General features: G+C 36.1%; 1 protein-coding gene across 1 annotated transcript in view; it reads left to right on the forward strand.

The window, feature by feature from the left end:
• Nucleotides 1-915: 915 nt before the first annotated feature.
• Nucleotides 916-23451, forward strand: part of ARMC1 (armadillo repeat containing 1) — a 36530-nt gene continuing 13994 nt past the window's right edge. Inside the window, exons 1-3 of the mRNA XM_045560588.1 lie at nt 916-1127; nt 5598-5818; nt 12910-13001. Of these exons, the coding sequence (XP_045416544.1) occupies nt 5636-5818; nt 12910-13001 (275 nt within the window). The 5' untranslated portion in view covers nt 916-1127; nt 5598-5635. The remainder of the gene's footprint in view (nt 1128-5597; nt 5819-12909; nt 13002-23451) is intronic.

A 23451-nucleotide genomic window follows, 5' to 3' on the forward strand; every position in this document is an offset into this window, starting at 1 on the left:
CTCTTTCCTCGTTAGAGGCCTCTCATATTCCTTTTGACTTTAATATATACGAGATACGTGGCAGAATCAATTTGTAAAAGAGAGAATCCAGAATCTGTTCAGTGGGGTTACGGAGTGCAATGGGTACACTATTCTCAAAAACTAGCCCGAGGGTTAAGATTACGCTTATATTTAGAGAAATTTTAAAAATTAAAATCTATACCTAAACAAAACAAATATAACAAAATACAACAAAAATATAACAACACAGTGACTGCCATATACAAAACAAGTATTTAAATTCTTATTTTGATAAGCTAAATAGAAGACAATATTAAAAAAAAATACTGCAAGACGAATTTGAGAAAATTGTACCTGATCAAAATGCTCTTACAAGAAAGAAAGGAAATTCGTTCCAAAAAAACATTGCTACTTAAACAAAACCTGTACTGTGCAGCCTTCGCGCTGCTAGGGAGACAGTAGGCACCAAGAAGAAATGAACGAAATCCTAATATAGAGCTAACGTTCATAAAAAAAACTCAAAAATTTTTAAAAGATTATGAATTAAGACTTACAAAAGCTAAATGAAATATTACGAAATTGCTTTATTAGAACTGAAAGAGTTGCTAAAGAAGACACATTCAATTTCAATTTCTGTGCGCACAAGCGGAGAAGTCTTTCCGGCAGGCGCTGGAACTGTAAGGAAAACGCGATGGTTTCTTAACTGGAATCGAACTCTTTGGTTAGTGCTTACTGGACGGAGAGTCGCGAGGTCCAATCTAATATTCCCGGGTCCTTATTGGATGCGTCCCCGAAACCCTTGGTGTATTTGCCTAAACCACCAATGAGCGCTTCACTCTAAAAACACCTTTACTGATTGGTCATTTTATCCTCTCGTTGGGCTCATTACCAGCCAATGAGAGGGCAGAACTGATGGAGGTGACAGGGTCACTGGGAGAGTCCCTGCAGAGCGTTTCGCCACCACCGCTTTTTCTCTTTTTGGTTCTTTGAGCTAGTCAGGTTATTTGCGGTCGCCGAGGCCGGGGTGCGAACGGAGGGACTCGCTCCGCGCCGCCCGGGTCCCTCTACCTCATCCGTAGGTGTAGCCCTGATGGTGCGGCAGGCTCTGGACTCCTAAGACTGGAGCGGTATGTAGGGTCCATGGGCGGCAGACAAAGCTATGCAGTCGGGAAGGCCGCGGAAAGCGGCACCTGCACCACGGCGGAGAATCCACCTGGGTGGGGGCGTTCCGCCTGCCTTCTTGTCGGAACCCAGCAGTGCGTCCCATGGAGGCGACTGAGAACGGCCTGCTCCCATGTGTCCCGTGAAAATGTTAGCTTTGTTCCCTTCCTCTCCGCCCCCCTCACACCCGACTTATACTAGCGCTAACATTATTAGTGGGTGGCATCTCCTCTTTTCTTCATTTCTCCAGGTTATTCTTTGGTAACTTTCTATTAGTTTTGTGGACCTGCATTTCTCCTAAGAGTGGGAGGACATAGTTGTGTTTGGCTTAAGTCAAGAGAGACCAGGGTCCACATGTCTGTATTTAAAAAGCTGTTCTTGGGGTTATTTGTGTTGTTAGCAACTCCTCTCGTGATACGTAGTGTACTGAAGTGTCAGGACAGCGCTGAAGATACCTCCAACACCTGGCGGAATAGAAGTTCCCATAGGATCAAGTATTGTTCTGGTTTGGTAATTGCCAGGGTTCTATTTTATCATCTCGTGTTCTTATTGTCTTTGATCTTGATAACCGCTCAGGATTGTTATGTGAGGAAGCTGAGGTTCGGAGGAGTTAACCCAACTTCTCAAAGTTAAATATAATCTTTGAGTAAGGGGAAATCCAGATTTGATCTCAATGCTTATTTTATTAAAGCTCGCTTAACTGAGTAAGGATTTAGGTTATATGTATACCCTCTGCAGCTCTTAGCATGTGAGAGCTAAATAATTCTATGAGTTGAATGGTGAATCTCGGCTGAAAGAAAAGAAAATCTTTCAGCATCTTCCCAATTACAGGTGTCTCACATGTACTATCCTTGCTTCTCAACGTGTGACTTCCTGACAGGCAGCGTAGGCCTCACCTGGAAGCTGGTTGGAAATGAAGACTCAGGCACCACCTCACTTACTGAATCAGAATTTGCTTTTTAGCAAGATCATCCCTTAGGTGATCAGAGTGCTCATTGAAGGTTGGGAAGCATTCATTGTCTAATAATGATTTGTTTGTCCAAATTGAACTAAACAAAAGAGAAAGTAAAGATACGCAGTACATCCACTTGTGTTCTAATAAGACTGGAACATAGACAAGGAAAAAGTTTTTTCACAATTTCATCATTTGCTAGTGAGGCCATGATTTTTTAAAAATGTTTGTATTGGCAATTTTAGTTTAGCAGCCACAAATCTTAAAATATACATGAATATTTAAACAGTGATTCAAAACTATCTTGTATGACATCAAGTGCTGGTCTTAAAAGTAAAAAGCAGACCAAACAATGTTAAATACTACTGCTGACAAATAAAATTTAAGACCCTTTTCTTTATAACCATACACAGTCTGTGCACACACTAATTGACCACTATAGTTTTCTCACACAATTTTGTTCCATTGATCGAGAGTTTCCAATCAGTTTCTTTGGAAGGAAGGGGTAGATATGCTATTCCTAGTGGTTTTTCCAGTTCATTAATTTAGTTATCTGGTAATAAAACTGAAACCTAGTCCTAAATTCACATAATCTCATGTTGTTCAGTAATTAAAGAAAGTCTCTTATAAAGTTTTAATGCATAGGGTTTTTTTCATGTGTTCATAGGAATGTTAAAAAGACATGCATTTATAAACCAGCATAAAGTTTTACTGGTTCTTTTTTGCCACAGAAATCACCTGGTGTGCTTATTAAAATAAGTCTTGAGCCCTATCTCCAAAGATTCCTACTTAAGATTGGGTAGGGCCTAGGAATTGGCTTTTTAACTGTAAACCCAGTTTATTCTGTCTAGGTCCACATTTCTTGGTGTTAGTATTTTGGATAAAAACACAACTAGAGAAAAATTTATTTTCCCTTGAGCTTAATGCAGTACTAATTGTAAAAGAAGGTAGGAGAAGAGAGTTTTTTTTTTTTTTTTTTTTACTTGCAGTATAGTTCTTTGGCTGCTGTAAAAGTGCTCAGATCAGTGTATTTCAGGTTATTTAAAAATTATTTTGTAGTCTACCAAATTGGGAATAGAGAGGGTAGGATAGAATTAATCCTGAAATAATCATTTTAAAACATTTTTTTCCAGCCTTTGAAGGCAGACATTTAAGTGTTCGTGTGAAATTGATAGAATTAACACAAAAATACAAAATGACCTGCACTTAAAGTTATAACTTCTCCTTATCATTGCCATTTTCTTAACTGTTCCATAGCTATCTCTTATAAAATATGTTTTATGACAAAAATGTTGATCATTTAACAGAATTCAGGCAATGTGGTAGTTAGAAATGGATGTCGGAGTAACTTGCTATCATCAAGAATATTAAAAGAAAGCAAAATGAATCTTAACAGTGAGGAGTTATCTCCTGAAGTTTTATATAAAATCCTTCTAATTTGGGAGGCAAATTGTAGTTTCTTTTTGCTTTTCTTACCTTCATTTAAATGCCATAGGAAATGCAGCCCTTGACCGCAGCTTCTGCCTCTTAGGCAGTTGACCCTTGGCATCCCTGGATTCAGCCAACCACAGATCGAAAATACTGTACAGTATTCTCAGGATGTGAAAGCCAAGGAGACAGAGGGCTGACTATATTAGCTAAGATCCTTGATGCTGCCTGGTAGTCCTGACCCTTTCCTAGGCAGACCTTGATTGAGCCCACTCCTTATCAGTACTCCTTAAAGATTAGAAGTTTTAACTATTTTAATTTTTGTTCATCTCAAAGGAATAAGAAGGCTGTAATTTTATCAGGATTGTTCTGAATAATTATCTAATGACTCCTTAGATGAGAATGGAACTTTCCAAGTACAAGGCCAATATTGTATGTAAAAGGCCCTCATACAGAGTATTTGGTTCTTTTTTTACCCTGATTTACTTGATTTTAAAAATTTTATTGTAAATCGACAATTTATAATTATATATATTTGGAGTACAGAGCGATGTTATGATCTATGACTATAATGTGGAATAAGTAAATCAAGGTAATTGAGCATTTACTATGTGCTAGGCACTAGTGCATATTGTTTTTACATGTATTGGCATTTCATCTGGACAGTAAGCTCTTTGATAGCTGCTATAATTCACCCCATTTTATAGATGAAGAAACTGAGACAAAGCTTAAAGGATTTTCCTAAAAATCACAGTTATCCAGTGATGGATCCTGGGTCTGATTCAGTTGAGCCTTCTTTCTTACATTGAATGTGTAAATAACTTTATTGGGAGAATATCTTTATCTCTTCTCTTGACCCCAGTCAGTACTACTGCGTATATAATAGCTTTGTGTATTTTGATATGTTGTAAGCCAGTTCTGTTTTATTACCTTTTTCCTTCAAAATGATTTTAATAGCTTTTCTGGACTTACAGAATAACCTTGTCCCTATTGCCCTCACAGTTAGCATTGTTATTGAAATTAACATTAAACTCATTAATTTGTGGAAAGTATTTATACATTTATGTTCTTCCTAATAAGATTGTACTGTGAAATTTGGTCAATTGAAGTTACTGTTTTTAACTTCCTGCATATATGAAGTTTCATTCTTGATATTTCGTTTCTTTGGCTTTTGTATGTCTAGCATGTTGCATTTTTAAAATACGCTGTTTACTTTTATGGAAAAAAAATATGCTGACTTTAAAAGGACTGTGTGAAAAGTGGAAAGACTGCTGACCAATTTAGGAAATAGTAAATAAGATTTTAGCTGAGTTCTATACTAATTAGCTTTTGTGAGCTGGGGAAAATTATTGAACTTCTGTGTGATTGTTTCCTCATCTGGCAAATGAGTTGCCTCAAATTCTATTTCATTCCTCCTATTCTTACTTTTGTATTAGGCAGTAGAATATGGCACACTCAGATGAACACATGTGCTTAGATTCAGTCCAGAATCACTGTCATCTTTCAAACTCTGTTGGCCTGAGGTACAGGCATATTACCCTTCTTGGTTTACAGCCTTTTTTGCTGGCCTCCTTTTTCCAAAGGCATTATATCTTTTGTAGACTCCGTATGCTGAGTTTTTGTTCAAAGATGAATGAGAAAAAAAAGCTGTCAGCTAACCACTTTTCCCTGAGGCACTTGTTTTAGGCCTAGAAATGTTCTAGAGGAAGAAAAGCACTGGCAGTGTTACAGTTTGAGAAGTATAGTGAAGGTTACAGGCTTGAACTGTAAAGATCTTGCGTATTGTGACTTTAGTGTTAAAATATGTATTGCTAAGAAGGAATTTATTGGAATATTGAGGATGACATATGTTCTTTAAACATTGTGCACACATAAATTTCTTCACTCATTTTATGTTCATTTTACTTTTCTCAAACTGTAGAGTTGCCAATTCTTAAGTTTTTGTGTGATTTAGAATCATCTGCTTCTTTCTAAAGGTGTTGTAATCCTAGTTATTTAACAAATGCCATAATATACCTCAACAGCCTAGAACTAATTTTGCAAACCTTTTCTACAGAATTTAAGAAGATTTTATTCATGTGCATAGCATAGAAGATGAATTCTTCCTCCTCCACCATGAGCGAAGAACCCGATGCTCTATCGGTAGTTAACCAGCTACGGGATCTAGCAGCAGATCCATTAAATAGAAGAGCCATCGTCCAGGATCAGGGATGTCTGCCTGGCCTGATTTTATTTATGGACCATCCTAACCCCCCTGTCGTCCACTCGGCTTTGCTTGTAAGTTGCTTTTAGTAATTTGTCTTGGTGTTTTATTTCTGTAGTTAAGAATTTGAAAAAGTATTAGATGATGTGGTAAAAATTTGAAAGAGACTATAGAGCAATTTATAGTCTGTATTTCTGTATGTACAAACATATATGTATGTGTATAGTCCTTTTATATTAATGGTAGCATTCCACATTGTTTTTATTCTTTAACACAAATGGTAGCATACTACATGCATGGAATGTTCTACAATTTCCTCTTTTCATTTAACATGAAGTCTTGAGGATTGTATCATGTCAGTATAGACACTCAAAAAGGCACTGGTTTTGTTTTTGTTTTATAACAGGTTTTAAGATGTAAATCACATACCATCATAAAATACCCAATTAAGTTGCACAAGTCAGTGGGTTTTAGTATATTCACAGAGTTGTGCAACCATCACTGTAATCAACTTTAGAACATTTTTATCACCTCAAAAAGAAACCCTATACTTTCTACCTATTACTCCCTAGTCCCTGACCCCCATCACTAAGCAACCACTAATCTCCTTTTTGTCTCTCTATATTTACCTATTCTGACAAAAATGCCTATACATTTTCCTTATAAATAGAATCATATAACGTGACCTTTTGTGACTAGTTTCTTTCATTTAGCATAATGTTTTTAAGACTTATCCATATTGTAGCATTTATCAGCACGTCTTTCCTTTTCATGGCTGAATGGTATTCTATTATATGGCCATGCCATGTTCTGTCTATCCATCCATTAGTTGATAAACGTAGCACTTGTTTTACTATAAGATGAGAAGGAAAGATAAGAGGTTTAACCTGAGAAAGCTAATTATAAAAAAGAAAAAGAGGGAAAGAGAAAAATATGCAAAATCATGGCTAAAAAAGCAGAAGGATCTGTCATAATTATGGGAAATATTAGGGCTAGAGAAATGTGTTAAAAAACAGCAAAGGAAATCAGATAAATCCAGAATGTGATAATTTCTGGAGAACAGATAACCTGGTTCCTTCAATAATAAATGGCCTTGAAAAGAATGGCAGTTGGGATGAGGAGAGGGATGGCAGTAACCGTTATAGATTAAAAGACACTTAAGGGAATTATCAGCCAAGTGTAGTAAGTGGACCTGATTTGAACAAGTCAGCAATAAACATATTTTTTAGATAGCTGGAAATGAATATGATCAGCTAGTAGATTATTGATGAATCATTATTGCTTTTGCAAGAAATTATCAATAGTATTTTCGTTAAATTAATCTTTTAAAAAGTAGCTTCCTAATTAAAGCAGCATTTAATGCAATTTCCAGTCATTTTCTCTGGAGAATTTTGTTATTATTGCATTACCTTGAATGTTGGGAAGATGTGGTATGTGTTGCTTGTTTGTTATAAAAATAGGTAAGGACAAGCAAGTGGATGCTAAGCCATCAAACACATAAATGTCCCTGGTGTGTCCCTGAATCTGTAATAAGCAAGTATAATAAACATTTCAGTTAAATTTTTGTTTTCAATATAATTTATGAGAAAAAAATTGATAGGAATAATACTGTACATTGCTAATTTTTAACTATTCCTACTGGCAAACCTTATGACTAATAGAATTTCCTCATATGCAGTATTAAATGCACAGAAATCTTACGATTGGCTCAGGTATAGTAAGTTGTTTCTAAGTAGAACTCACAAGTCTGAGAATATTTCTAGTTCTTCATTTAGCTGTATAGTTCTTAGCATTGGGGATTCTTATGCCTTTCATTCATCTTTGAGAGCACTATATTTGGGAGAAAGTTAAGAAATATATTAGAGTTAAATGGTTAAAAGTTTTACTTTCAGAGATATAATGGCTGATGCTGGATTTAATCTTTCAGATTTAATTTCTTTTTTTTTTTTTTCTTTTTTTTTCTTTTTGAGACAGAGTCTCACTCTGGCGCCTCAGATGGAGTTCAGTGGCATCATCGTAGCTCACTGCAACCTAAAACTCCTGAGCTCAAGTGATCCTCTTGCCTCGGCTTCTCGAGTAGCTGGACTACAGGCTGTAGTCCAGCTAATTTTTCTATTTTTAGTAGAGATAGGGTCTTGCTCTTGCTTAGGCTGGTCTTGAGCTCCTGACCTCAAGTAATTCTCCTGCCTCGGCCTCCCAGAGTGGTAGGATTACAGGCATAAGTCACTGTGCCTGGCCCATATTTAATTTCTTTTATGGGTCTGATGGTTATTCAATAAATCCCATATGTCTGTGTAATATTTATTTTTTCCTTTTTAAAAACATTTAATAGATGTGGGGGGTACAAGTTGAATTTCATTATATGTATATATCATATAGTGGTGAAGTCTGGGCTTTAGGATACCCTTCACCCAAATAATGTACATTGTAACACAGGTAATTTTTCATCCCTCACCTGCTCCCACCCTCCCTTTTGAAACTTCAATGTTTAGTATACCATTTGTTTAATATTTTAATTGTGTAAAACTCTTTTGTTAGTTTACAGCCTGTAATAGTGTGTTTGCCTGCCTTTTAAACCCCTTGCAATAACTTTGCTGAAATATTAACACATTAGTAAACCATATCTTAACAATAAAAATGAAATAAATGAATAATTTTTTTGTTTTTGGAGAGAGGATCTCACTGTGTCACCCAGGTTGGAGTGCAGTGACATGATTAATATCACTGCAATCTCGAACTCCTTGGCTCAAGCAATCCTTCCACATCAGCCTCCTGAGTAGCTAGGACTACAAGTGCATACCACCATGCCTGGTTAATTTCTTAAAAATTTTTTTGTAGAGGCAGGGTCTTGCTATGTTGTCCAGACTGGTCTTGAACTCCTGATTTCAAGTGATCCTCCCGCCTCAGCATCCCAAAGTCCTGGAATTACAGGTGTGAGCTGCTGGCACCTGGCCACAAATAATTTCTTAGAGATGTATTTATAAATGAAGTGATACATTCTTTGAAATTTGCTGTAAAATACTCTAGTGTGGTTATGAGCATGGGAGATAGGTGAATCAAAATTGCCAGATGGTTGATAATTGTTGAAGCTGAATGATTAATACATGAAGTCACCACACAATTTTCTCTACTTTTGTGTGTTCTAAAATTTTCATAACAAAAAAAGTTTAAAAGAAAATTAATAGAAATTTTACTCATCTTCCTTTACTTAATGAGTCATAAATTCCCCCATTTAGTCTAATTTCACAAGTTTGTACAAAAAATATCTGTGCTTTTTCTTTTGGAAAATCAAAGGTATATAATATAAATTTCCTATTTTGCTTTCCCAGCGTGAAGTTTAGGAGGCAAAAGAGACATTGATATAAGAGAGAACAGTAGTAACAAATGGGAAAAATGGCATGTCCCCTAGTTAGGAAGTTGGGGCTAAAGGAAGTCTTTTTTTCTTTTTTTTAATAGATTAGACTTGAACATGTCTAAGTTCAGAAGGCAACGGCTACTAGAGTGGGAGAGGTTTGAGAAGACTGTCATAGTTACAGAAAATGGGAAACATTGCTAACTCAGGAGAATGGTAAAATTGTTCAGCACTGTGGAGGGGCTAATTAGTTTGGTAACACTGAATTGAGATGATACTTACAACTTGGTTATGAAACTCTTTTTTTCCCTGCTTCAGGCCTGCTGTAGTCCCTGAGAGCCAGATAGTTAGATTTGGCCAAGTTAAGCTTGACAGAACAATTATGCAAAGGAGTTTAGAATCTTGGCAAGAGATTGGGTGAAATGATAGAATGTAGGTGGTAGGCTGAATAGGAAGGGAGGGACAGAGCTAACAAGAGAATAGAAGGCTCAGTGTGTGCAAGTTCCTAATGTGGTTGAAGAACAGGCGTGTTGTTTTTATAATTCCCTTTTTATTGTCACCATTGGCTTATTATTAGTATAACCTTTTGTTTTTATTTAGTGGTTCTTCTAGGTTTTACAATATGCATTTTTATCTTGTCACAGTCTACCTTTAAATGAATCACATACTTCATGTATAGTGTAAGAATCATACACCAGTATAGTTCCATTTCTTCCTCCTATCCTTTGTGCTATTATTGTCATACATTTTACTTCTACATGTTTAAAAACCTACAGTATATATTTATTTTGCTTTAAACAATCAGTTATCTTTTAAAGAGATTAAAATTTTAAAAATGCCTGTTATATTTACTTCATTTTTATAATTTACGGTGTTCTTCATTCCTTTAGATTCAGATTTCAACTGGTGTCATTTATTTTTCCTGCCTGAAGAACTTCCTTCAACATTTCTCGTAATAAAGCTTTGCTAGTGATTTTTTCCGTGGTACTTTAATAGATATCACTGCATTGTCTTCTGGCCTGTATATTTCCTTCCTTTTTATTTTTTTGAGACAGTGTCTCGCTCTGTCACCCTGGCTAGAGTGCAGTGGTGTCATTGTAGCTCACTGCAACCTCAAACTCCTGGGCTCAAGTGATCCTGCTACCTCAGCCTCCCAAGTAGTTGGGACTACAGGAGTGCACCATGATTCCTGGTGAATTTTTCTATTTGTGGTGGTGGTGGTGGGGTCTCATTCTTACTTAGGCTGGTCTTGAACTCCTGAACTCAAGCAATCCGCCCACCTGGCCTGTATATTTCTAATAAGAAAAGTGTTGTAATTCTTATTTTTTTTGCTCTCCAAAGGACTGGAGGCTCTTCTGAGACTTTATTACTGTTTTTCAACAAATGATTATGATATGCTTGATATGGATGGTTTTCTTTGTATTTTGTTTTTTGTTGTTGTCGTTTTGCTTGGGATTTGTTGGGCTTCTTGGATTTTTGTGAGTTTCTAATTTTCATCAGATTTGAGAAATTGTCATCCATTATTTTTTCAAAAGTTTTTCATCTCCTCCCTCCTACTCCTCTCCAGGGACTCCACTTACATGTGTGTTAGTTACTTTCTGTTGTCCCACAAGACACTGTTGCACTGCTCCTTTTTTTTTTTTTTTTATTCATTCAAGTATTTTCCCCGTTTTTGTGCTTCATTTTGGATAGTTTCCATTGCTTCATTTTAAAGTTCACTGATTTTGTATTCTGTAATGTCTAATCTGCTGTTAATCCCATTCAGTGTGCTTTTCATTTTGAATATATGTAATGTTTTTGTCCTCTAGCAGTTACATTTGGGTCTCTTTAATATCTTCTGTTTCTTTTATCACCATGTTCATGTTTTCGTTCTTATCCTTTAGCCTATGGAACATATTTATAACTTTTTAATTCCCTTATCTTCTAATTTCATCATCTCTATTATATGTTGGTTTGTTTCTATTGATTGCTTTCTTCCCTCCTTGTTATGGGTTATATGTTTCTGCTTTTCACGCCTGGTAATTTTTAATCAGGTGCCAGACATTACACATTTTATGGTTTGGGGCTTTTGGGGTTTTTTTATATTTCTATAAATATTCTTGAAATTTATTTTGGGTTGACATTAAATTTCTTGGGATCAGTTTGATTCTGTCAAGGCTTGCTTTTGGGTTTTGTTAGGGTGGATCCAAAGCAGCCTTTATGCTATGATATCTCCACTGTTAGGGTAACGTTATTTTAAGGATTCTCCGTGATGCTTCATTTATTGTAAGGTCTTTGGAATACCACCAGCCAGGTGCAAACTGTTCCCAGCCCATTGTGAGCTCCAGGAATTGTTTTTCCTACTTTCTGGTGATTTTATTCCGTAGCCCTGTAGCCTTTTATCCCAGGCATAGGTAGATCAGCATTCAACCAAAGATTCTTGGGCACACCTCTGTCAGTCTCTGGAACTCTCATGCTAGTGCACATCCCTCCTCTCTGTTATTCTGCTCTGCAGATTCTAGCTGCCTCAGCTTCCCCATGTCTGATCTCTACTTCCTAAACTCAGCAAGACCGTTGGGTTCCATTTGGATTACCCCTTCCTGTGCTGCAGTCTGGAAACTGCCTCCAAAGCAGTATGGTGGGGAAATTGAAGTGCCTACCTCATCATTTCCTCTTCTCTCAGGGATTACAGTCCTATGCTACCTCTTGTCCACTGGCTGAAAATAGGCATTTTATATATGTTGTCCTGTTTCTTAGTTTTTTTATGGAGGGAGGGCAGTTTCTTCAGCATCCTTTATGGGCTGAAGTGGAAGTCACAATAAGAGTAGGTGCAGAAAAGATCGGAGACTATAATCAGAGGTTGTTGAATTTGTGATTTCATGGATGGTACATTTTCAATAATGACCAGGAACTTTGGAAACAGAAGGTAAATAACCAGTAGAAATGTGAAAGGTTTGTGGCACTGAGCTGGCAGGGTAGTAGGTGGTGGAGTCCACAGAAGTATTGCCCTGAGAATCAGATACCAAAGTCTTCAGTGAATAATGAGTGCTAAGCAGGCCTGTAGATGATAGCAGTATTTAGGTGTAAAGGGGGAACAGCTAAATGAGATCCCTAAAGAAGCAACATGTGAAAGGAATTCTTGTAAAAATGTATTTTAAATATTAAAAATTCCTAGAAAAGTTCTTAACTCATAAAATAGAAAATTATTAAACTCAAACTCTTAAAAAACTCATAAAACTCATAAAAAACTCTTAAAAAAACTCTTAAAAAACTCATTCTTAAACTCATTCTTAAATTCTTAAACTCATAAAATAGAAAATTGAAAAACTCTTGTTTTTCAATTTGAAAAAAACACACATTTTGAAGGTGAATTGTAGTAAAACCAGGAGGATCAGTTCATTCCATAAAGGTGGTTATATGTTTTCTCCCTCTTAGCAATTTATTTTAATTAATGTATGACATTTCTTTACGGAAATGATCGCTACTGGGACTACGCCCTGAAATTAATAAATGTAATATAGTTCGTTGTATCCTTGTCAAGATGAAGTGGTGAAAATAAACCTAGAACAACCTAACTTTGACCTTGCAGATAAGTTAGGAACCTTCATTTCAAAGAGCAGATTTAGCTACTCCAGCTCAGAGGATCATTTCTTCCCTAAGGAATTGCTCTGGTCATCACATTTAAAGGAAAGTTTCTACACGCTTGAATGAATGCCAGTTGATTCTAAAAACAAAAACCTGGTTTTCTCTCTTTTTCTTTGCTGTAAGTTAGTGGTGGTTTTACTTTTGAATCGTCTGGACAGGTGAATTAACCTATTGCTGTTTCTGCTGTAGGCTCTTCGATACTTGGCCGAATGCCGTGCGAACAGAGAGAAGATGAAAGGAGAACTGGGTATGATGTTGAGCTTGCAAAATGTTATACAGAAGTAAGTACAATAGATAATGTTTCCTAATGCAGTAGAAAAATGAATCTTATTAAATGTATACTGATTGTTAATATATAACTTTAGTGAAATTTTAATTCGAATATAAAGGCATACTTTTGTAGGTTACATGTCCAAAGATGTTTTGATGATGAATCTTCTGATTATTCTTAAACATTGACATTAATGGTTCTTACAAAAATGATCAGATTTTGTTTAAAGTGTTGGCAAATACTGTGCAGGTACTTAAGAATAATTTTTTTGGCCAGGTATGGTGGCTCACGTCTATAATCCCAGTACCTTGAGAGGCTGAGGCAGGAGGATCACTTGAGCCCAGAAGTTTGAGACCAGCCTGGGCAACACAATGAGATCTCATCTCTACAAATAAAAATAAAAAGTACAAAAACTGGCCAGGCATGGTGGCATGTGTCTGTAATCCCAGCTACTTGGGAGGCTGAGACAGGAGGCTCACTTGAGCCCAGGAAGTCGAGATTACAGTGAGCTGTGACTGGACCACTGAACTCCAGCCCAGTGACAGAATAAGACCTTGTCACTAAAAAAAAGAAAAGAAAATATTCTACATTGTTATGAAGTTTTGTAAAGTATGTATAAATTGATTTTGTTAGCAGAGCAACACCAGTGACTGATCACACTTGACAATATGCAGTATTATAGTATGGTACAAAGTTCTTTTAATATTTCATCCTGGTTTTACTCAAAAGAACATTCTTCTTCAGGGTCATGGCAATTAAAAGGACTTTTGATGAGATTTTCATGAGCCTCATTGAGAAGTTTCTTGGAGACTTAGAGCCATTGCATTAGATTTTTAACAAATGGCTGGTTTTTAATTGTACCTTTCATTTTACTGAGATCTTCATATTTGTTGTCTCATTTTGTTATTTATAACTTTTTGAGGTAGATTTGACAGATAGTGGCTTTGTTTTATGGGTGAGGAAGATATAGAGAGGCCAAGTCACTTATCTGAAGTCCTTCAGCTGTGTTACCTTTGGGACTGTTGGGTTTTGCTCCTTAGACCTTGCTGATTTCCTTATAGATGGCTAGAAATTGAAGATTAAGTGTTTTGACTTTTCTACTGTGTCTGGAAGCAAAAAGACTATGTTTTCTGAAGTGTCATGTAAGTTTATTTTGTATCTTGATCTTATACAGACATGACTGCCTTTAAAAGTCTAAGTAACTAGTTTATTTGATTTAAAACTTAGGTTGTCATTTCTATGGCTTGAATAATCACAAAAGTCTTTCTATAATTTTCAAACATTATAAGTTAAATTCTATCCAGGGAGAATCATCGAAACTGACTCCCAAGGTAATATATATTTTTTCTTAGTGTTCTTGGCTTCTGAGTAAATATTTTTTAAATTTTATTAATCTTAAGAGATTACTCGAATGTTTGTTTTCATGCAGTTCTATGGTACCTTGATCTTTGATAATGACAGGATAGAAACTGAAGTTTTTTTTTCTTATTTTTATTCAGGTGACAGGAATAAAGAGCAGAAAATATAGACCAGCATCAGTTGTGTTAGTCACTGCCTATGGTTTGGGATCAATTACATGAATAGCAACAAATTTGGATTCTTGTTCTGACTTAAGACAGATAACCTCTTTGACACTCCTTTTCCTTATTGATAAGCCTGGAGTAGCACCTGTAGTGGAATTGAGGATCCAGTGGGATAGTATTTATAGAAATGCTTTGTAAATTCTAAGGTGTTATTTAAAATATAAGGTTGCATTATTCTTGTTCCTAGTATGCTTTAATGTCCTATATAGTTACTTATTAATATTTATGACCACTTAACTGGCATATTCTGTTGGAAATGGTGAATGGCTTAAGTATAATATAGACGCTTCTGTAGGGCTATTTATTTACATGATAAATGTAAGATGTGTGTTCCTTTAATAGCTGTAGTCATTAAAGTTGAAAAATAAGTGGTAAAAAGAAAAAGATGGAAATTAGATTAAAATAGCATTGAAATATTAAAATATACTTCATATTTGAACTTCAAAAATTTAGAGTAAGTTTTATAGACTTAACCTTTAGAACAATTTCTTAAGTTGATTGGCTCAAGGATGTGGTTATGTATATATGTATGTAGGTGAGAGATTCATCTGTAAAATAGTAGGAAGACTGCTTGTATCTTTGTAAGAGAAGTGGTGTGTCAATTCAGGTCATTATCTTGGCATATCATCTGAGAAGATTCTGAGATGAAATTAGAAATGGAAGAGGTTTATTGTGGGACAAGGTCTGTAAAGTTTAAGGGGGATGAAGCAGGATTGGGCAGGGCAAGTCTTCATACTAAATGCAAAGCTGACATCTGTGGAAGAAGAAAGGAACCAAAATGGGGCAAAGAGCTTCTCAGATTGCAATGCAAATCTGACAGCCAACCCAGTGAGGAGCTCCAAGCAAAGACTGCCCTTGGAGGAGTCCTGTATTGAGCAGAAATAACCGGGTCATAGTGATCACACTGCTCAGTCATTGGTTGGGAGCTGCCTGGAAAAAGTATCCACATGGATTTGTGATGGATCTCAAAGCTGCCATAGCCAGAGACTCTACTATTGTAGCAGAAGGACAAGTTCTTTCTTGAAGATCCAAGCACTGTATCTCCATGGCTGCTGCAAGTGGCTTATCTTTTAAATTCAAATAGCGTCTATATTTTAGAACAATATAGTGACTGTTTTGCTCACTCTTTTAATGTTAAAACAGATGTACATTCATTGCGTACTCCTTTATAACTTGGTCCTATCCCCCTTCAAAATAGAGATATGATATAATTGTTATATACATTTTGCGGCTCATTTGGCTGCTAGAGATCTCAGATATGCAAGTTACCTTTCAAGCTTTATAAAAAGTTGCCCCTGTTTGCCAAAATAGCCATTGTAGAAGTTTATTAGTGTACAGTTGTGTGCTATGTAATGATGTTTTGGTCAACAGTGGACTGCATACCCAGCAATGGTCCCCTGAGATTATAATACCATATTTTTACTTTACCTTTTCTATGTTTAGATACACAAACACCATTGTGTTACAATTGCCTGCAGTATTCAGTACAGTAACATGCTGTACAGGTTTGTAGCCTAGGAGCAGTAGTCTATAGCCTAGGTGTTTAGTGGGCTGTACCATTCAGGTTTGTGTAAGTACACTCCATGATGTTCACACAATGAGGAAATCGCCTCATGCTGCTTTTCTGAGAATGTATCCATGTCGTTAAGTGACACGCCAGTGTTGGAATGTTAACTAAGTGTAGTCATCAGAAGCTTAATAGAACTATGTGTTCTGGCTTATGAACATCAAGACTACAAAGTGTTAGAGTCAGGTTTTGGTTTGGCATGCTTAATATTGTGTTGTGAACTACCTCAGGGCTTTGACATGATTTTCTTTTTTTAAGAAATTTGATTGCTCTGGTATTTTTAAAGGTTGAACGCTTCTAATCTGAAATATGAAATGCTCAAAATCTGAAACTTAAGCACTGACATGATGCTTAAAGGAAATGCTCGTTGGAACATTTTGGATTTTGGGTTTTTGAATTAGAGATTCTTAACTGATATGCTTCTGTAAATATTACAAAATCCAAAATAATCTGAAATCTGAAACACCTCTGGTCCTAAACATTTCAGATAAGGAATACTTGACTTGTAATTCTTCAACTACTTGTTTCTTTTGAGTACCCCTATTAAAAATTTTTAAAAGACCAAAGTGAAAAGTTTTTATCCTTATATAGAGCAGAATGAGTTTTATATCTGTATAACTGATGTGACACTACAAACATCTATTCTTTAGACCTTATTTTGCATCTTGAAATCTGTTACCAGATACAGATGACTGATTTATGATTTATCACTACTCTACTAGCTTATGAACTAATTGGCATCTCATTGTTATATAATCACTTTGGTAAACTATAGCAGAAGAGATCTATATTATATACCATAGTTGTTTTCTTTGTTTTTAAATTAATTGCTTTATTTAAAAATATATTACAGGCAGGGTCTCACTAAGGTTGCCCTGGCTGTTCTTGAACTCCTGGACTGAAGTGATCCTCCTGCCTCTCAGCCTCCTAAGTAGCTAGGATTACAGGCAAAAGCCACTGTACCCAGCTTATTTATTTGTTTCCTTTTAGAGATGGGGTCTCACTCTGTCACCCAGGCTGGAGTGCTGTGGCACAATGATAGCTCACTGCAGTTCAAACTCTTGGGCTCAAGCAGTCCTCCTGAGTAGCTGGGACTACGGGTGTAAGTAAACATGCCGAGCTAATTTTTAAAAAATTATTTTGAGAAATGGAGTCTCACTGTATTGCCCAGGCTGGTCTTGAACTTCTGCCTTAGCCTCTCAGGGTGCGAGACACTGTGCCTGGCCATAGTTGATTTATTTGACGTGGCCACCCCATGATAGCCAGCCAGTCAGGATGGGATTAGAAGCAAATTTTCAGATCAGCATCTGTCTGTTTAGCAGTACTAAGTTTGGGAGCAATTTAATTGTGCTCCAGAAAGAACCAGAGAACAAAGAAAATCTGTTGTGAAGGAATGCTACCTTATTAACTGAAGAGAGCCTTACATCTGGCAGTGATTAATAGGGAAACCAAAAAGCAGAAGTAGTTAGGGTAAAGATGTCATTCCTCACTTGGGAAGCAGAGAAAAATATTTTTTAAAATAGAGAAAATTCTGTGTATTAAATTTTTGTCCTGTAATCACAATATCATGCATTGCTAGAGAATTTTGCTGATTTTTAACATGTTCAACTGCAGGTTTTACTTGTGTTGAGGTCAAATTGGTACTTACATATTGACAATTGGATTAATTTCATTTACTTTCAGTTTTTAATTATGAAAAGAATTTTAAGATCTGTCATTCAGAATGATCTGGCATTATATTTTAATTTCAATCTCTTCCATAAAAACTTGTTATTAGAGCTTAGAACCTACATTGTATTTTTAGACCTGGATCCTTTTGTGAAGAGAATTTTCAAAATGTCAACTTAGGAGAACGTCTAAATCCAGTTTAAGACATTTGTTAATTGGTATTTCCAGAGTAATACTTCTGATAAATGATGCGTTTTCTAAAGCACTTGTGAATACCTAACATGAGGTATACTATAAATAAAAGCCACTTTAATAAAATGTACCATCTCAACTTTAAAATATCTCATTTCCTGTGAGGAACTTCCTACAATTCTAGATTTTGAAACAGTGCCATTATAAATGGTGGTTATACTTCTTGCTAAAATCTTTGTGGATGAAAAGTGTATGTTTACTTTCTTTATGCTTTTTCTGTTTTTTCATTTTTAAAAACTTTATATTAAAATAACATCTGACCTACAGAAAAGTTGTAAAAACAGTACAAAGACTCCTCATATACCCTTACACCTAAGGTTCTCCAATTTTAACATTTTACCATGTTTACTTTTTCATTTTCTCTATATAGATATTGTTATTTGGTACACTTACATTCATGATTCATATATTCATTGTGAAATGTGTCCTATCGGATTAAAAAAGTGTCCTTTGTCATGCTTAATACTTGGATTTGGGGCTGGAATTCTACTTTGATGTCAGTATGCAAGCTCTGATCTCATTGTTTCTATTTGATTTGCCTTTGCCCCTTCCTTTATTTCTGAGTCACTTTGTTTAAACTGTGTCTTGTTTTGTAAGCCAACTTGGAAATCCTTTCCTTTTAATTAGTGAACTAAGTCCATTTATATTTGTCAACGTAACTGATAAATTTCATCTTAACTTATATTGTTATAGTTACCATAAATATTATGTTGTAGTTGCCATGTTTCTTTATGTGATGTTTTCTTTTATTTGAAAATTTGTTTTGATATGTAGAAAGATTTGTCTTATTGTCTTAGTGATTGCCTTCATACTTTGTAAAAAATGTCATAAATTGCCTGTTTTCTTATTTGACCTTTCACTATCTCGCTTGTTAGTTTTTAATGGTATCTTTTGACTCCTATCTGTTATGTGCTCAAATTGAGCTTTTTCTGCTTTCCTCTCTTCCTCTCCTATCTCCTTTCTTTTTTTAAGTTGCATTATTTCTTTCTTGTCAAAACATATATTCTTCTATTCTCTTTCCCACCTTTGTTTTGGTTTTAGAGCTATAGTTAAATACATAAAATACTCGTTATTAGTCCTTTTGCTGAAGTTTTCTTAGTTATTTCTTGATTGGTTAAAGCTCATTCTCTACTAAATTGCTCAGAAAAAGCTCAAGAATTTGATTGCTTTCATGTTTAAAACTTTTTCTATAACCTTGATACTTGAAGGACAACCTGATTGGATCCTTGGCTCACCACCTGTTTTCTTGAGATTCTTGAAAATGCTTCTCCATTTTTGCCTTGATTTTTTTTTTAATGTGTTTTGGAGAACTTTGATGATATCCTACCTTATTTTAATGAAAGATCAAGATGGTAGCAGTTGTTTATTTAGCAGTATATCAGGAATACTCTTCCATATAACTGTTTTCCTGCCATATCATTCTTAATGGGTCTACATCCTTTGCTTTTTTGCTTTTCAGTTTCTTTTTTGTAATTCCTTAGAAGTTGGCAAATCTTCTTCTGTGGAAAGCCAGATAGTAAATATTTTAGGCTTAGGCCTTTAGGTGGGACAAGTAGTGTCTGTTGTAACTCCTGGGTTGTATCTCACAGGATGAAAACAGCCATAGACAGGCTGTCACAGTGGCTCATGCCTGTAATCCTAGCACTCTGGGAGGTCCAGGTGGGAGGATCACTTGAGCTCAGGAGTTCAAGACCAGCCTGAGCAAGAGTGAGACCTTGTCTCTACTAAAAATAGAAAAAAATTAGCCAGGCATGGTGGTGTGCACCTATAGTCCCAGCTACTGGGGAGGCTGAGGCAGGAGGATTGCTTGAACCCAAAAGTTGGAGGTTGCAGTGAGCTATGATGATGCCACTGCACTCTATCCAGGGCTACAGAGCCAGACTCTGTCTCGAAAAAGAAAAAGAAAAACCAGCCATAGACAATAGGGTAAATGGGCTTTGGCCCAAGGGCTATAGTTTCCTTACTTTTGGACTTCATTGTTACCAGAATAGAGCAATTGGCTTCCTTCTTATAACCTTTTTAAAGTTTGAATTGTTTTTCCATTAAAAGATGAGGGGTGATTTTCCGTGTTGCATAAATGTTACAAAACACTTTTTCTTAGCAAACAAGGGGTGGGAGCAGAAAATGCAAAAACAGCTTCTAAAAGAAAAGTTGGGAAATGTTTTGAAGAGGTGGCAGCAAGTGTTTAACGGTAAAATAGTATATTCATTGCTTTCATGAAGTATATGGAAGTCTTAACTGGACTTTATGGGCAACATAAAATGTTACTAGCAGCTCAAGAATTAGAGGGAATTGGTATTATGTCCAATACGGAAATATGCTCAGAATGATAACTATTTGTGATCTGTAATAAAGGTCAGAGTTCACCTTTTAGTTTTATGAATAACATTTTGAAACTTTTCAATATAGATAATTAATTAGAAAAAGTAATGAGGAATCAGTGTACTTCATTATGGAATAATAAATTACCGAGAGCAAAATTCCAATTACTTAGATGAAAAAGTTTTTCAAGATAGTCTTTTTTTATCTGGATGTCAGAGTTTAAAGACTGAGCTCATCACCTCTTTGAATTTTCAGTTGCCTAAGATTAGGGCAATCAATATCTCTTTAATTATACAGTCTCTGTCATGTTTATGGCCAGATGTACCATTATAATGCTAGGCTTTTTCTACCTGAATTTGTTTTGAGTCATACTATTTGAACAATAATTTTGTTTTGTTTGTGGATGTAAGGTTTTTTGGACTGGCCGGCGAGCAGAGTTAAAAGGGATAAGTAAAGAGACTTTATTGGGGCGCTCCTGGGTGAGGGTAACGGGTCCCAAGAGAGGGGCCCGGGCAAGGTTTTCAGGTCCTGGGGGAGAGAGAGAGACCCAAGAAGTCGCATCGCCCAGAAGTTTTGAGTGGGCTTATGTATGTTTTTAGGGCTGGGGGTAGGAGTTTCTTTGGCAGGAAAATTTATGGTGGGGAGAGCAAGGAATTTTCTCTTGCAGTTTTAGGGCGGGTATTGAGAAATAGGAGGGGCTGGTGGTATGTGTGGACTCCAGGAACGGAGACTCTTATCAGGATAACCATTCAGGCGTGGTGGTCCTTTAACTTAGCTGGGCCTTGAAGGCATTGTCCTTGGCAGGTCTTGTGGGCTTCTTCTTTTTCCATTAGGGAAGGGAGGGGTGCCTGCCATCAGCCTTACAGTGGAAACTAAAATTAAGGCTGTTGGGGTAGAAATAATTTGATAAAGGTTTCTTGGAAGCCAAATGTGAGAATTACCCACAAAGAAACCCCAACAAGGTTGGGTGTCTTCCAAAGTCTGTTGCAAGTTGGAATGCTTTTATAAGAAAGTTTAGGGGAAGGGAGGTAGACTCCTCAGAGTTGTCTTTTTGCATTGGAGGGTATGACACAGAACTTACAGTCAATGGCTACAGAAGACAAATACAGGCTAAAATGCCTTACATGCAAGACAATCAGTAAAACTTAATGATTCAGAAACAAATCAGCAAAACTTCATGATTCAGAAACAAATCAGTGTCCTTTTCAATGTCAGTAGGTTACGTATTAATCAAGGAAGTCACAAGATTTGAAGGACTCAAAACAAAATTTTTTGCTTAAGGACAGGATTGTAAGTCACGAATCGCAAAACCTTCCCTGGCAGTTAATTTGAAAGCCTGCTAAATGTGACCTATAGATTATCATTTAAATAAATAATAAAAAAAGATAACTTCCTTCCAAATCTGTATATACTTGGGTTATTCTTTTTAGTTTTAAAAGCATTTTTAAAAATCAGGAATAAATTATTTATAACTATGATCATTGAATAGCAGTATGCATAGATGTTTGTGATTGTAGGGAAGTTCAGACTTGCCCTCTGTGGATTATTGAGCCTGCTGAAGTAAAATGACAATAGACAGATTAACAGGAGAAAATGCATGCAAATTTATTAATGTGCAAGCACATGGGAATCACACAAAGTGTGAAACTCAAAGAAGGGCCAGATGGTTAAAGCTTAAACACCCTCTTCATAGGGGAGAGGGAGGTGGGAGATGTAGGCAATTTTAGAGGAAGAGTAAATGATGTTTAGTCATTGGGCCCAAAGAACAGAGAGTAGCCTTGGACAGAGTTCATCTGGACTCTGGGTATAGCGTCAGCTCTAGTCTTCCTTCCTGTGATGTATATCAATTCCCCTGTTTGATGAGATATCTGGGGGAGGAATTTACAACAATTGAATATTTTCTGGACAAACTAGCCTTGGGTAGATAGGACATCAACCTAAAATAATCAGAAGGGTCAGAATCTAGTTTAAAGAGAGTTTATTCTAGCACAGTGGTTAAGGGCAGCTGCCTAGAAAGCACAGGTTTTAAGCAACTGAAGTCAGTGTTCCAAAGTGTAGAAGTTTGGGGTCATTTATGCAGACAAAGTTTAGGGAAGCTTAACAGAATGTCAGCATCTTTCTATATAAGGCTTAATGCATAATTACAACAGTCTGATTAGTCAAGGTGCTCTTTTTCTTTTAGGAAAGGTATATTTAACATTCCACACTGAAGATGTTAATAGTCATAAGGTCTTTTAGCACACCGTGGTATGAGTTAGTTACAACACAATAAAGGAGGCAGTTAATCTATAACAAAGATCAGTGATTAGGAGAAGAGAGATCTGGTCTCTCCTAGTCATTTACAGAGCAAGAACAATGAGGAAAAGAGTTAATCTATAGTCTAAGAAGCAGAATTGCAAATGTGCTAAGGGACTCCAGTGCCAGGACTTAACTTCTCACTTGGCATAGTAAATTTAGAGAGTCCTTAAATTGTAATTTCCTTTACAAGGGGAACTTCAGAGAAAGACTTCCCCTGCATTTGCTGCTCCCAGTTTGAAGTCCAAAGCAGCATATTTTGGGGTATTTTTTTCTGAAACCCACCATGATACTTCATATAGTACCCAGATCAAGAAGTAACTTAGTTTGTAATTTGGCTTTGCTTATATACTTTTGTGCATTTTGTTTTGCCTAAGTCAAAATTTTATTTTCTTTTAGAAGAGGTCTGGGTCTATAAGGTATTCTTTCAACGGTTTCATAGGGAAGCATGGTAAAATAAGAGAATATATTTAGTCTTTGTTTCCAAGTCCTGGCATAGAGTTTCTAAAACTTTTAGAATTTCCTTAGTGGTGGGAGTGTCTTTTCTTTTTTTTTTCCAAGTGACTTGGGATCTTGCTCTGTTGCCCAGGCCATAGTGCCGTGGTGCAGTCATAGCTCACTATAGCCTTAAACTCCTGGGCTCAAGCCATCCTCTTGCCTCAGCCTCCAGAGTAGTTGGGACCACAAATTCTTGCTACCATACCCAGCTTTTTATTTATTTATTTATTTATTTATTTATTTATTTATTTCATTTTTATTTTTATAATTGTTTA

The sequence above is a fragment of the Lemur catta genome, chromosome 9 (genome assembly GCF_020740605.2).
Source record: "Lemur catta isolate mLemCat1 chromosome 9, mLemCat1.pri, whole genome shotgun sequence".
Lineage (NCBI taxonomy): Eukaryota > Metazoa > Chordata > Mammalia > Primates > Lemuridae > Lemur > Lemur catta.